Source organism: Cotesia glomerata, linkage group LG8 (genome assembly GCF_020080835.1).
Source record: "Cotesia glomerata isolate CgM1 linkage group LG8, MPM_Cglom_v2.3, whole genome shotgun sequence".
Classification (NCBI taxonomy): Eukaryota; Metazoa; Arthropoda; class Insecta; order Hymenoptera; family Braconidae; genus Cotesia; species Cotesia glomerata.
The window spans coordinates 11,563,398-11,579,172 of NC_058165.1; the positions used below are offsets into that span (position 1 = coordinate 11,563,398).

A 15,775-nucleotide genomic window follows, 5' to 3' on the forward strand; every position below is an offset into this window, starting at 1 on the left:
GGAGTAAGTATTTTGGTTATGCAAATCCACTTATCATCAACTGACTTTAATTTACAGCTCACCTGAAAGAGGGAGCCAGTCGCAAGTAAATTTATTTATCATACGCAGTGTACTAGAAAAATAAGTATAAAGTGTAAACTTCAACGGATGTCGCTACATGGCCTCAATACCAACTTGGATTTCAAAGTAATTAATGTCAAAGTAATGAATAAAATAAACTAACAATTAACCCTCGATTTATTAAAAAAAATAGGACAAAAAGAAGAAAAATTGTTTATATTTGCGTGGTTGTAGTGAAAAATTCATATAATAAATTGTAAGTTAGTGTTTGTCCATTACCGCCAAAACCCAGCGTTGAGTCGTTACTTTCAGACCGCGGAAAACGCCATTTTGAGTTCAGTCTTTAACTGCAGCTTATGTTCTTTCTATGCTTTCCTTGCAATACGTTATAATTTATTTCGCTAACCATTAAAATTTATTAAAAATATTAAACATGACAAGGTAAATGTTGCAATTGCTATATTTATTTATTCGAAACTATTGTGAATTGTAAGTTGATCATCATATTTATGTTGTAGCAACTCAGGTGAATTACTGGCTTTGGTGAAATGGGTGGGTGGTGTTGATGATAAAAAGTATACCACTGGGATTAACGTCGCACACATTAAAAACTTCAATGAAAAAAAATTCCTGAATGACGAAGAAGATCCAGAAAAGGTTTACATCGTAGAGTGGCATGACGGGCCAGAACCTCTTAGATGTTGGATCTGTTATAACGCTAGAGTTATTGCAATCTCAAGTAATTTTATTAATTAATAATTTCTAATAACAAAATATATACACTTTAATTTAATTAATAATTATATTATTTGTAGAAAAAATTACTGTTTTGGAAAAAAAATTTAAAGCATTGGATGGCATGCGGTCTCCAAGACGAGTAGATCCAAAGCTTTTTGATAACGATGTCGCTCTGAAGGCTAAAAAGCCACAGAAAATAGAGAAAAAAAGAGAAGCTTATAGTGAATCAAGCTCGAGTATTTTAAAAAAGCTTCAAGAAAGTAATACAGAAAGCACTGATGATGGTAAAAACACAAAACAAAAGGTAAATCATCAAGTTTGATAAATATTTTAGTATGTTAAGCAACTGAACAATTATTATTATTATTATTATTATTATTATTATTATTATTATTATTAAATGCTCAGGGGGGTTGTCCCCGAAGTCCGACTCTCCGAGGGCCCAGCCTGAGCTCCATCCATTACTGCTGGACCACTCCGCACAACAAGGCGGTTAGCGGCCACAGCAGGCCAAAGTCATTTCCCTAAGTAGACGGAGGGAACCTAATATTACAGCCTTCTGCATCCTGACAGCCAAGAACTCAGATTTTGACGTGCAAGCTGGAACTTTGGCAAGTGAGGATACAAAAGACTGTTTCATCCCTCCAAGGACGCCAACGATTAGGACGACTAGTTTGACACGGTAACCTGGGTAAAGTTTGCCAATTTCAAATAGGAGATCCTGATATATTTTTCTTTTGTGCTCTTCTTTGGCTGAGATGTTGTGTTCAGCCGGGGCCGAGAACTCAATGACATAAATGTCACGAGTGGCCTTGTCGAAGAGCACAATATCAGGTTTGTTGTGATCGATCCGCCGGGTTGTTGCAAATGGCATGTTCCAGTAAATTTTGCAACTGTCATTCTCAACAACCTGGGGAATATCTCCTGGTAGATAAGGCAGCACTGGTGTCATATCAATACCGTAGTAATGACGAAGATAGTAGTACAGTACTCTCAGGGCAGCGTTGTGACGCTAGATATATGTACCTCTCGCCAGCACAGGACATGCCGACAAAAGGTGCATGAGCGTCTCCGGGTGTTGTTTACACATCCTACATGACGTGTCCAGAAGCTGCACCTGGAGCACCTTGCTACGGTATTCTAGAGTGTTAATGACACCATCTTGGCAGGCAAATATGAACCCTTCAGTCTCGGACATCAGGCCAGCTGACTTTAAGAAGGAAAAGGTCAGCTGGGTGGACAAGCCATGATCACGCACGTGTTTGAAGTACACGCTGTGCATGGACTTGTCCATCAGTTCTCCTAGGAGTTGTTTTTCCTCGGCGTTCCTGATGACGCTCTTAAATTCTTCCTTTCGGAGTTCCATAAGAGCGTTTATCTCTCCAAGACCAAGGGTTCTTGCTGCATATATAGCTGCCTTATACAAGAACGACCCTTTATGCGCATTTTCATGTTTATCTACGATTTGCATAAGGAAGTCATCCTCGTCTGCAGTGAAATTGACAACCTCGAATGTTAAGCCCAGGACCAAACGATCATGCAGCCGCTCCAAACTCTGCAGACCTCTCCCACCGATGGACCGGGAGAGGTATAATCTGGCGACTGATGAATTGGGGTGCATGCTCCGATTCATATTGATAACCTTACGGGTTTTGATGTCGAGATCTCGTAAATCCTTTCGGGCCCATTTCAGGACACCGAAAGAGTATAGTAAGACTGGGACAGCGAGCATGTTAGTGGCGGAGACTTTATTTTTGCCGGAAAGTTCGGAGGACCAAATTTTCCGGAGTCTCCTAACATACTCACTACGGAGAGTTGCTCGGACTTCAGAGACCGCATGCATGCGGTGCTCTTCCATTCCTAGGTATCTATACAACTCTCCGGCGCCTAATTGTCTTAAGATGCTCCCATCTACTAACTCAACATCATCACCCGTATCAGAGCACTTACCCCTCGCCAGATGTATGACCGCACACTTGTCCAACCCAAAAGACATTCCGACATCTCGTGTGTACTCTGCTACGATGTTCAGGGCTGCCTGTAGATGATCTTCATTAGCACTATATAGCTTCAGATCATCTATGTAAAGCAGATGGGTGATCGAGTATTTTCGATCACCCGGAGGCCCCACAGAGTACCCATGGGTTTTACGGAGAGCAACAGATATAGGCAGCAGTGAGATGCAAAACAGCAGAGGGCTCAAGGAATCGCCTTGGAAGACCCCTCGTTTGTACTCTACAACTCCGGTTACGTGCAGTGCGTTTCCATTTCCTATATGGAAACGCGTTCGCCAGAGCTGCATTGTACGCCGAATGCATTCCACCGTTTCGGGATTGACCCCCAGGCATTTGAGGAGGTATAAAATCAACTCATGAGGAGTTGAGTCAAATGCCTTGCGATAGTCAATCCAGGCCATTGACAGGTTGCGTTGATAGTAGATCGCATCTTGTATGACACATCGATCAACTATCAGGTTCTCTTTGCAACCTGACAGGCCTCTTTTGTTGCCACGCTGTTCATATATCTGTTGCCATATAGGTCCTATCTCCTGCAAGATACGGTTATTCAAAATTTTTGTAAAAATTTTATAAATCGCATTCAGGCAGGTGATAGGCCTGTAATTTTTTGGGTCAGACAAGTCACCTTTTTTGGGTATCAGTACGGTTCGCCCTTCTACGAGCCAGTCTGGAATCGGTTCGTCAGCTCTGATGTAGGATGTAAATATACGGGCCAAATGGAGGTGGGTAGAAGTAAACTTCTTCCACCAGAAGACATTAATGCCATCTGGTCCCGGGGCAGCCCAATTTCTGCTGCCATCTAGAGCTAAACGAACTTCATTTACACTGACTGCAGGGCTCTCTTCATCAGCATTCTGTTGACGGTGTTTCCGACAAAATGCTTTGAAGTCATGCAGAGCTGGAGTGTTGGCGTTCACGTTTGGTTGATCTACATACAACTCAGTCCAAAAGGCTTCCACCCACTCAGGTGCTGGATAATTCCCGGTAACAACATTCTTTGGTGTCAGAAAGCGTGAAGGGCTAGATCGAAACAACGAATTGTCGACCAGCCGTTTCAGCCTTTTCTCTAGTGACTTTTTGGCAGTCACTAGAGCTCGCAATTTATTAAGCAACTCTTCTTTGATGACAAGAAGAGTACTTTTATTCAATGTGTGATGACGCCACCGAAGTTCAGCAGCAATGCGACGTACTCGGGGCGTGTATGCTCGTTGGGTTGTTTCGAACTCAATCACACATTGGATGCGAGAGACATGTTTCCGGGATCTGTCAATTTTGTCGCCAAGTTGTGCGATGCGCTGTCTCAACCTTGCCTCGATTGAGAGACGATGTCTCTCTCTCGGAAAAGCCGAAACTGCTGCACCATACACAACCTGGTTCACAGCGAGCAGAGTGGAATCCTCCTGGATCTGTGTAAGGAGATCTTCATTGACCTTGTCAAGTTGTTGTTGAGAGTAAGTTATCTTTTTAGATATACTTACTTGCCGTCCTATAAAGGGATTGTTGTTATCCAAGGAGGAACGGCGTCGCTCTTGGTGTAATTGCGCCGGAAAGGAAAGTCTATTAGACTGCCTTCTATCCGGCACAAGCGATCGTCTGTTACGCCGGAGATGAGCGGCATAGTTACGCAGGTGTTTCGGCGTAAAATATGCTAGCTCCGGATGCATGTCACTCCAAAGAGTGTGCATCCGGGCTATGTAACCGATCATCCCCGGATCGCTGCGCTGGTAACACGCCAAGAGATCGACTCGCAGTTCCTCCGTCCACTTAAAGTTAGTCCTTAAAGCGCCAGTGTCATCATCTTATTATTATTATTATTATTATTATTATTATTATTATTATTATTATTATTATGTTATTAAATGCTCAGGGGGGTTGTCCCCGGAGTCCGATTTTCCGAGGGCCCAGCCTAAGCTCCATCCATTACTGCTGGACCACTCCGCACAACAAGGCGGTTAGTGATCACAGCAGGCCAAAGTCATTTTCCTAAGTAGACGGAGGGAACCTAGTATGACAGCCTTTTGCATCCTGACCGCCAAGAATTCAGCTTTTGATGAGCAAGCTGGAACTCTGGCAAGTGAGGATACAAAAGACTGTTTCATCCCTCCGAAGACGCCAACAATCAGGACGACGAGCTTGACACGGTAACCTGGGTAAAGTTTGCCAATTTCAAACAGGAGATCCTGATATATCTGTCTTTTGTGCTCTTCTTTGGCTGAGATGTTGTATTCAGCCGGGGCCGAGAACTCAATGACATAAATGTCACGAGTAGCCTTGTCGAAGAGCACAATATCAGGTTTGTTATGATCTATCCGCCGAGTTGTTGCAAACGGCATGTTCCAATAAATTTTGCAACTGTCATTCTCAACAACCTGGGGAATATCTCCTGGCAGATTATTATTATTATTATTATTATTATTATTATTATTATTATTATTATTAAATTCTCTTATTTTATAATCATATAGACAGAATTATATCATTCAGAAAGAGCTCTTTTGGAGATTTCTGAACAGATAATTGAAGATACGACTAGAAAAATGTCTGTAGAGACTTTAAAAGAAGTTCAGAAAGAAAGTTATGAAATTACGGAAGCAACATCTAAAAAGTCTTCGGAAAAAACCTCAGTAATTGCTGACACTGAGACGCCTACGGTTGAAGCTGATCTGATAGATAGTCATGATACTAATTCACCTAATTCTGATCATGATATTTCAGGCCAAGGTATAACTTCATTTTATATAGATATTTACGACATTTTTTAATTTTTTTTGCTGTTGAAATTTTAATTTACTTTAGCCAAGTCAAATGAATTGTCGACAGCGGGCACTTCAGCAGCAGACGGTGAATTTTCTCCTAAGCATCATTCTTCTTCTAAAACTAAATCGAATCCAGAGAAAGGAAAAATGGTACTCTTAATATTTTAATTATCTACTGAACGAGTTTTAATATATTGAAACAAAATATGAATCTTAATCATTTTTGGTTTTTTGTAGAAAGAATTGGGACTTCCAGGATCTGGGGTATTTATACCTGAAGCACAATTTAATGTAGCCGAAAGGGCCCAATCTGCGACCGCCATGGCTACTTCTCTTTTGATGTCGGTTTTCTCTCGAAGTGTCATTGCTAACAGCAACTTGAGAAGTGGAAAATCTAAGACAAAAAATTCTACTGTCCAGCATAGCACTCTTGATTCTGACAAACTAACGGCAATACATGGTAAATTTCTATTTTATTTAAAAGTTTTTCAATATTTTGTAAGTATTAATTAATTTAAGTAATTTAAATTGCAATTTTTAAGATCGATTAAGAATAAGTTTTTATAAATTTACATTGTATAAATTTTCATGTAAATATTCATTTTTAGATGCTGTGGAAAAACGTTTTAAGCGTAGGTACAATAACAGTGAAATAAACCGTGCGATAAACGTTAAGTGTAGTAGAGTCAGAAGTGAGGAGAAAGAAGCAAAGGTATTCTCAATAAAATTTAATTTAGAAAATAAAATTATATATTATATTAAAGTTTTATATTTAATAGTTAATAATTATTGAATTATTTCAGGCTCACGAAGGAGCTAAAAAACCAAAATTAGATGGAGAATCCGACGTCAAGCCGTAGTGCTAAGTTTTACATCATTCACTCGTTATTTTTCAGTAACTTATAACTATTAAATTTTTATATTTTCTCACCTTTTGTTTTTTTTTTCCGCATTATGATCTGCTTCGTTGATATTCCTTCGTCATGATATGATTTCGTTTAAAACTTACCTTTGTTCATTGTTTTTCTTTATTTCTATTAAAAAATTACATTATGTTCATTTTTTTTAATTACAGTTATTTTATGAGCATGTTTCGATAAATAAAATGATAATGTTTTCATGAATAAAAAAAATTAAAAATTAAGAAAATATATGTCTAAAAAAATAATTGATTTACAGATAAGACGCAAAAGTTTTTAGATTATTAAATGCTTGGTAATTATTTACATACATCAGTAGTTCCATTACTTTTCGAATATTTTCTCGGGAGGGGTCAATCGATTTCGCTGAAACTTAAGATTCTTGAAGTATCTTATAAAGTATCCCCACAAACCAAATTTCAACCCTCTAATCCTTATAAGTCAGGAGAACGAGCCATTTGAAGGTTCAAAAATCATATTTTTAGCCTACATTTAAAAATTCAGTTCTCCAATACTTCAAGCATGAATCGAATGATTTATGTCAGGTCTTGTTGAGTACATTCTCTTGTATCTAGAAAAAAATATCGTATACCCCTAGACGGCTGAACCTTGTTTTATTTCACAATTAAAAACAATGACAATTCCAGTAAAATTACAATTTTCAAATCGTCACCAAAAATTTCAGTCTCAACCGATTTTCTTCTTTGAGGTCTCATTTTTTTCATTGATGTATGCCCTTTGAGTGATATACTTCATAAGATCAATTTACATGCAGAAATCGGAAATATTTCATCTTAAAGTTGATGACTTTTCAAAAATCGCTTATTTTAACCGCTTAGTACACATTTCTGACTACTCCAAATTACATAAAAAATGCAGGAAGGTGTACTGTTTTATATCTAGAATAATCCCTCAAGTGGATTTTTTCGGCCCAAACTCTGGCAATTTCTTATAAATATTTAAATATTGGTAAAATCGATGAAAATCATTATTTTCCAATTCAATTATGAAGTTGCTTATTCTTTTTTTTATTGCTTATTTTGGCCATATTAATTTATTACACGATTAAAATTACGTAAATGTAACGTAAAAAACTCAACAAATATTTTTTCAATATAACCATTATATACTGCGTATATTTTTATTTTGAATTTTTTCTTTTTGATGTTCAGTTTTTTCTATTACATGTGAAAATGTGATGTTTTTTAACTAAAAAACGATCACAGTTAAATAGTATATATATATAACTACTTGCAAAAAGGCTATTTTTTAAACAATTGAATTTCTGCGATTTTTTTTTGTAAAAATGATCTACATATTTTTCTGAGTATTTAAAAAAAAAATTGCAATTTACCTCATTTGCATTGGAAGTCGTAAACAAACAGCCTAATATTTCCCTGCCGACTGGACTATAAGCTCTTGAGATCTTAGCAGATCATGTACCAACAACCAAAAGTGACTACGTTCTCTCTAAAGAACATCTATAAAAAAAAACAATGCAAGTTATACTAATCTAAGCTCAGTTCAGTGAAGAATAGTAAACTTGAACAAGCCCATTAAAATATTAAATAATTTCTAGGCTCGGTGAAAAATAATAAACCTTTCATTTATCCTAATACTCCTGACACTCTATATCTATCTCAATCTCTCGTAGCCTACCCTTGATTGAAAATACTAATTGAAAAGTATTGAAAATGATGAGATTTGAATTGTTTTCAATAATCCTCATTCTTTTTTCATGTATTTTAAATATACAGTTTACATGAAGGAACTGTTTATTTTTTCAATACTTTTCAATGAGAATATTTAATCAGGGTTTTTTTCGAAAGTTTCACTTCTACCGTGTGTGACTTGCACACACACACACACACACACATTTTTTTTTTTTTACTTTCTTAGACCCCTTGAACTCTTCCCAAATTTAAATAACTCTGACGATATTTGTCCCAATTTAAATAAAGGCGATAAAAACACAGTGACCCGAGTTTTAACCGTCCACCATATTTGATTTAGGGAAGGGTGGCCTAAAGCGGGTCAGCTAACGAAGAAGGCCTAGAAGTTTTGGTTTTTCTTCGACTTACTACCGAATATTATTCTATCTGACATAGTAGTAATCGAACTTCAATATCAAATAGGAATATTGTCTTAATTTGGGCCTAAGATCAGAACTTCTAAATATTCAGGAGTGTTCCCATGATCACTACAAATGCATACTTTGACATTCGTTTTTGATGCCACAATAAAACAGCACCTACCCTCTTTAGGCAAGGTACCCGCTTTTTTTTACCCTCGCCTACCCTCTCAATCCTTATAAAATATTTTTTTTGACATCCTTGAACCCTTTCGACACGTCCAAAATTGAAATATATCTAAGAATATCCGTCTCAATCCAAATAAACGCAATAAACACGAAAAAATAATTCGGACAGCCCGGACCGGGACTCGAACCCGTATCGTTCGGTTACGCGCCAAAGGCTCTACCAGTTAAGCTATCCGAGACACTGTCCGTAACTACTATTCAGTCACCTATTAAGACCTGACTGAGCAAACACCACCGTCCATCTTACGGTAAATAACAAATAATTTGTAGTTAAATTTGTCATACAGACAAGTCAGCGACACAGTCACGTATACGATGTCGCGGACTCCGTGACGTAGAACCGCACCTAATATGAATGAAAATGATACAGTGACCCAAGTTTCAATCGTTTGCCAAATTCAATTTACCCTCTCACACCTTGTAAATTTTTTTTTTCTACTTCTGTGGACGCTTGTGACTTGTCTTAAATTCAACTATTCCTAAGGATATCTTTACCAATACAAATAAACGCGATAAATACAGTTACCCAAGTCTCCACGTTTCACCATATTTGATTTCCTCATTCACTCCTTATAAAAATTTTTTTTTTACATTCTCGGACCCTTTCGACTTGTTCCAAAATGTTAGAGCCGCTGGAGTTGCCATTTATAAAGACAACAATACTTCACATATTACTACACTCAACATGGATTTAGTAATTCAAAATGCTGCAGAAGTTCATGTCTCCCAAACATCTATTGGCGATATATGTGCTTCACACGTTAAACTAGAAGATGGAAGTGAATTGATGATGATTGTTGTGTACATTTCTCCTAATAAAAAAATAAATGACATCATTTCATTTTTACACGAGAGATTATTTCCGTACAGTCACAGAGGTTCAATAACTTTTAAAACCAACAAAGACAAACTACCATTGATTTTAGCTGGGGATTTCAATGTAAATTTTGCAAAAGATGAATCAACAACATTAATTACGTTTCTCCAAGAAGAATTTCAATTGCAAATTAATAACAATCCAAGAGAACCTACCACCAGATACGGAACAACAATAGATGCTGTATTTATTATATATCTTGATAATGTTACGTCCAATACTTTTGTAACATACTTCAGTTACCATCGACCAATTGTCACAGTAATACCATCCTCAGAGGCAACATCGAATATAACTATTACCGAAGTCACTGATTAAACGGATTAAGTAGTCACGATTTGAAAAAAATTCGTAAATTTTTGTATTTAATGAAAATGAATGTTTATTCAATAAATAGTCATCGTTATCTGGAAAAAAAATCGTAATATTTTATTTTATCATTATGATATATTTAGTTCCTATCCCAATCTGTTCTTTTCTGCATATTACTTTTACAAAATAATGTCGATGTTTCACATCTGCCAGGCGTCCCATGACGGCTCACATTTTTTTTACTTCTTCGGACCATCTCGACATCCCAAATCGAAATTTTCCTAAAAATATCCGTCCCTATTAAAATAAATGCCGCATACATAGTGATCCAAGTTTTAACCGTTCGCTATATTTGATTAAGGCAGCGTTCAAATATTACGTAACATTTTTTTTTGCAATTTTTTTACCCCCCCCCCCCCTTCCGCACCGTAACTCATCGTAACAATTTGGAACTTACCCCCCTCTTATCAAAACTTGTTACGTAACATTATTAACGTATTTAGAAATATGTAGAATAAATAATTTTTTTATTATGATGCAATGAAGTAATGCCTAAAGAATATTTTTTTGTAAGTTTGTTATTACCATAAATATCAAGATTTAAAAACAACAACAATAAATATAGAAATATTTGATTGCTCTACTCGAAAAGAACCACAAAAACATGTACCCGTCATAAGCTAACATCTTCCGACAACGTAAAATAATTAAATTATTTTATTGGAGTACAGATTGCACAGAGCTGAGAAATTTTGAGTACAGTTTTGTTTTTGCCGAATAAAATATTATTTCATAAAAAAATATTGAATAGAGATTTTTAAATGCGCGCCATCACTTATAAAATAATTTTAAGTAAAGATTTCGTTGAATTCAATTAGTACTGAGTAAAGTTATAACGTTGAGTAAAGTTAGTTTCGAGTAGTGAAAGAATTGAGTAAAGATTTTTTTTTAAAGTTATTCAATTTTTTGAGTTGAGTACAGTATGTCGCAGAATTTAGTTGTTGTATAGCCCTAAATTGGCTATAGTAAATTTATTGAGTTTATTTTTGTTTATTATTTATTTATTTATTTACTATTTTATTTTTATTATTATTATTTATTTATTATTATTTATTTATTATTTTTGTTTATTTTGTTTGGTAAATTTATTCGACTTGCAGTAAATAGATTAAGGCGGGAGAGTAGATTTAAATTCAAATAAGTTAGATTAAATAATATATATATATATATATATATATATATATATATATATATATATATATATATATATATATATATATATATAATAAATTTAAAACACTCAGATTATTTTAGTTTAATTTAGATTTGCCTTGCGTGCAAATCTATTATCTACACCGGCACACAAAAAAAAAAAAGTTGTCTGTACTTGGGACGCGCCACATATATTCCCATGTAATTTGACCCGCTGAACCCGAATTTGAGGTCCGTTTGGCCCCTACACCCTAGGATTTTGAGAAAACTGTAAAAAACCGAAAAAAAACGGGAAAATTGGGGTTTTGGTGATTGAAAAATTTTTAGATTCTAACTATGCATGATTTTCATGTATTTCGATCTGCTTTATACTTATCTGAAGTGTACTCAGACCAGCAGCCATTAAAAGTCTAAGTAAATCCCGAAAACCCATGAAAATTGCGAAAAAACAAAAATTCCCAATATTGTGATAAAAAAAAAATGTATTGAGCTAAATATATGATGATTTTCATGTAGGTTTATCGACGACATATAAATCTCCAACTTTTATAACTCAGACGTCTCGAAAACATCAAACAAATGTGCAAAACCCCGAAAATTGGAAAAAATCAAATGTAATATAATAAAAATCGAGTTATTATTCAAAATAAATAAAAATCATATCATTCGATCTGTGGTGCATAAAAAAAGTATTTCGTCCTAAGACTTAAAAAATTAATTTTTTCGGAAAATATCATCAAAACCCTTTGGATTTGAATTTTAATTCGTTCTCCGCTTATATCTCACCCTTTTATCTTCAAACGTCCTGCATAAAGGGTTTCTCTTTCGTTTCCTCTCTTCTTCGGGTAAATCTCTCTTCAGAGTCCAACAATGATCTGCCATCATATTTACATCCCACGTTCCTTGATATCGTTTTTCCATCACACTAATGTCTTGATGGAATCTCTCACCTTGCTCTTCACTAAAATCACCAAGATTTTCAGGAAAGTGTGAAAGATGAGAATGTAAATAGTGCAATTTTGTATTCATTAAGCAACCTAAAGTATTATAGTTGTATAACAACTCGTCAACTAAAGTTGCGTAGTTATCACTTTTCGTATTCCCTAAAAATTGCTGTGATACTTCCTTAAAACTTCCCCAAGCTGCTCTCTCAATCTCGTTCATCTCATATTCAAGATTAGCATCCTGGAATAGAGTCCGAATTTGGGGTCCATCAAAAATTCCTTCTTTTTAATTTAGCGTCACTTATAGCTGGAAATTTTTCGCCCAAGTACTTAAAACAGTTTCCATCTTTATCCAGAGCTTTGACAAATTGCTTCATAAGGCCAAGCTTGATATGAAGTGGGGGCAGCAAGTACTTGGAAGGATCAATTAGAGATTGTCGCGTAACATTGTGAGAACCAGGATTCAAATTTGTTCTTGTTGGCCATTCTTTTTGAATGTAATGATTCTTTCGGTCTCGGCTATCCCACAAACATAAGAAGCAGGGGTACTTTGTGAACCCTGATTGTTGGCCTAGCAATATTGTTGCAATTTTCAGATCACCACAAACCTTCCATTGATGTTCTGAATAGTTTATTTTATCTAATACAACCTGTAAATTGTCATAAGTCTCCTTTAGTTTAGTCGAATGAGCTACTGGAATCGGTGCCAATAAGTTTCCATTATGAAGAAGCACAGCTTTAAGACTTCGCCTAGAGGAGTCAATGAAAAGCCTCCATTCTTCGTCTTTGTAAGTGTTTGGCTTCAACTCATCGATCAGTCCTTTTACATCTGAACAGTACACAAATGAATTTTCGCTGTCTTTTGTAAAATACTTCCGGAACTCTTTTTCCCTATCACGATAAAAATAAGCTGTTGTATTTTTTAGCTAATAAATTTTTTTTCCTTAAAGCTGAGGCTAAATGTTCAGCTTTTACCTTAGATAGTCCTAAGTCTCGTACAAGGTCATTCAATTCAAGTTGATCGAAGACTTCAGGGTCTTTACTTCTAGGAACACCACTCGGGATGTATTCTTCATCCTCAGAATGGATCTCTTCGGGTTCAGGATCGATTTCTTCAAAGTTATCTTCAACTTCCATCTCTTCATGTTCATTCACTGGTTCAGGAGCTGCAGGTTCTTCGACATTCAAAACTTTTCTGCTGGCACAACTGATGTTACGTTGGCATATTGAATTTTATGTTTGGTTGTCGAAGAAAAACCTGAAACTTCCGTCGTGCAAAAATAGCAGTTTTTGACTCGTTGGTGCAGACCAAATCACAGGTTTTGAAAATTTCAAGCACTGTTTACTTTTCGTCTGCTCCCAACGAGTAAGCATCGTGTGACACCGATTGCAAAGTGAATGTGGTACCCAAGTTGCTTCCCAGTTCGTAATCTGGATACCGAAGCAGGTTTCGTAGACATTTTTCAATTTGTTTGAAAAAGATCTACGACTTTTCGTTACTTCAAATTCTCCACATATGTAACAGAAGCAATTGGAGTTTTGTTACATATGTGAGAGACACTTCTTGTCATATTAAACGCTTCAGAAGCCAAGTCACCCACTAATGAAGAGCTGCAGTCACTTGATGACGACGCCTGCGAGCCTGCTTTCTCACTCTGACCAGACGCCGATACTGGGATTCCGGGTCCCTGCATCGTAAAACACTTATTACTTGTGCCTGCCATGACGGCATTCAAGCCGTTAACCCAGGGACTATGCCAGACGGTCCTGTTGCCCGCCGTCACCACGTGGAGGTGCCCTGGTTACAGGCACAAGCATTTAAGCAAGAAATCGATTCTGAGCCCAAAAGTTCCTAGAAGTGAAAACCCTGAAACATCAGCTTAAAGAAAAAAATTTATTAACTAAAAATACAACAGCTTATTTTTATCGTGATAGGGAAAAAAATCTGATAACATTTTTAAAACGGCGAAACATCATTAGTGGACTGTTCAGATGTAAGAAGTTTGATTGATGAGTTAAAGCCGAACACTTTCAGGACGAGGAGTGAAAGTTTTTCATTGCTTTGTCTAAGCGAAGTCTCAAAGCACCGACTCCAGTAGCTCATTTGACCAAAAATCATTGAAAAGTTTGTGGTGATCTGAAAATTGCTACACTAGTTAAGCCAACAATCTGGTTCACAATATATCCCTTCTTGTATGTTTGTAGGATAGTCACGATCGGAAAATTCCCTACAGTAGAAAAGAACGGCCAACAAGAAAGAATTTGAATCATGGTTCTCACAACGTTATGCGAGAATCTCTCATTAATCCTTACAAGTACTTGCTGCCACCACTTTATATCAAGCTTGACCTTATGAAGCATTTTGTCAAAGCTCTCGATAAAAATGGCAACTGTGTTAAGTACTTGGACGAAAAATTTCCAGCTATAAGTGACAATAAATTGAAAGAAGGAATTTTTATGTACCCCAAATTCGGACTCAATTCCAGGATGCTAATCTTGAGTATGAGATGCACAAGATTGAGAGAGCAGCTTGGGGAAGTTTTAAGGAAGTATCTCGAAATTTTTTAGGGAATGTGAATACAAAATTGCACTATTTACAATCTCATCTTTCACACTTTCCTGAAAATCTTGGTAATTTCAGTGAAGAAAGAGAAGAAACATTCCATCAAAACATGAGTGGATGTCAATATGATGGTAGATCATTGTTGGACTCTGAAGAGAGATTTACCCGAAGAAGAGAGGAAACGAAAGAGAAACCCTTTATGCAGGACGTTTGAAGATAAAAGGGTGAGATATAAGCGGAGAACGAATTAAAATTCAAATCCAAAGGGTTTTGATGATATTTTCCGAAAAATTAATTTTTTTAAGTCTTAAGACGAAATACTTTTTTATGCACCACAGATCGAATGATATGATTTTTTTATTTATTTTGAATAATAACTCGATTTTTATTATATTACTTTTGGTTTTTTTCCTATTTTCGGGGTTTGCTGTACATTTGTTTGATGTTTTCGAGACGTCTGAGTTATAAAAGTTGGAGATTTATATGTCGTCGATAAACCTACATGAAAATCATCATATATTTAGCTCAATACATTTTTTTATCACAATATTGGGAATTTTTGTTTTTTTCGCAATTTTCATGGGTTTTTCGGGATTTACTTAGACTTTTAATGGCTGCTGGTCTGAGTACACTTCAGATAAGTATAAAGCAGATCGAAATACATGAAAATCATGCATAGTTAGAATCTAAAAAAATTTTTCAATCACCAAAACCCCCAATTTTCCCGTTTTTTTTCGGTTTTTTACAGTTTTCTCAAAATCCTAGGGTGTAGGGGCCAAACGGACCTCAAATTCGGGTTCAGCGGGTCAAATTACATGGGAATATATGTGGCGCGTCCCAAGTACAGACAACTTTTTTTTTTTTGTGTGCCGGTGCTATTATTCAATAAGTTACAAAATAAAAAGTACCGACAATAATTTCGAAAAAGGAAAAATTCGCGTAGCGTATTACAGTCTTGCTTTTTGATAAATGTCCTCATGTTTTTTGGTAGTGTTGCAAAATGACAATCGATTTTTCGATCTCTAAAATCGATTTTTTATAATCGATTGTAGGCT

The 15,775-nt window shown here is 36.0% G+C and overlaps 1 protein-coding gene across 1 annotated transcript; it reads left to right on the plus strand.

The window, feature by feature from the left end:
• Nucleotides 1-319: 319 nt before the first annotated feature.
• On the plus strand, nucleotides 320-6,496 carry LOC123270080. Its single transcript, XM_044736015.1, has 8 exons — nucleotides 320-501; nucleotides 579-799; nucleotides 876-1,102; nucleotides 5,282-5,537; nucleotides 5,613-5,722; nucleotides 5,810-6,032; nucleotides 6,181-6,284; nucleotides 6,376-6,496. Exons 1-8 carry the CDS (start codon nucleotides 494-496, stop codon nucleotides 6,430-6,432), a joined length of 1,206 nt encoding a protein of 401 aa, XP_044591950.1. The 5' UTR covers nucleotides 320-493; the 3' UTR covers nucleotides 6,433-6,496.
• Nucleotides 6,497-15,775: the final 9,279 nt, after the last annotated feature.

Coding starts and splice junctions, on each gene's coding strand:
- LOC123270080 (XM_044736015.1), top strand. Junction 800..875: donor TAGAGTTATTGCAATCTCAA/GTAATTTTATTA, acceptor TATTATTTGTAG/AAAAAATTACTGTTTTGGAA. Junction 6,033..6,180: donor CAAACTAACGGCAATACATG/GTAAATTTCTAT, acceptor ATTCATTTTTAG/ATGCTGTGGAAAAACGTTTT.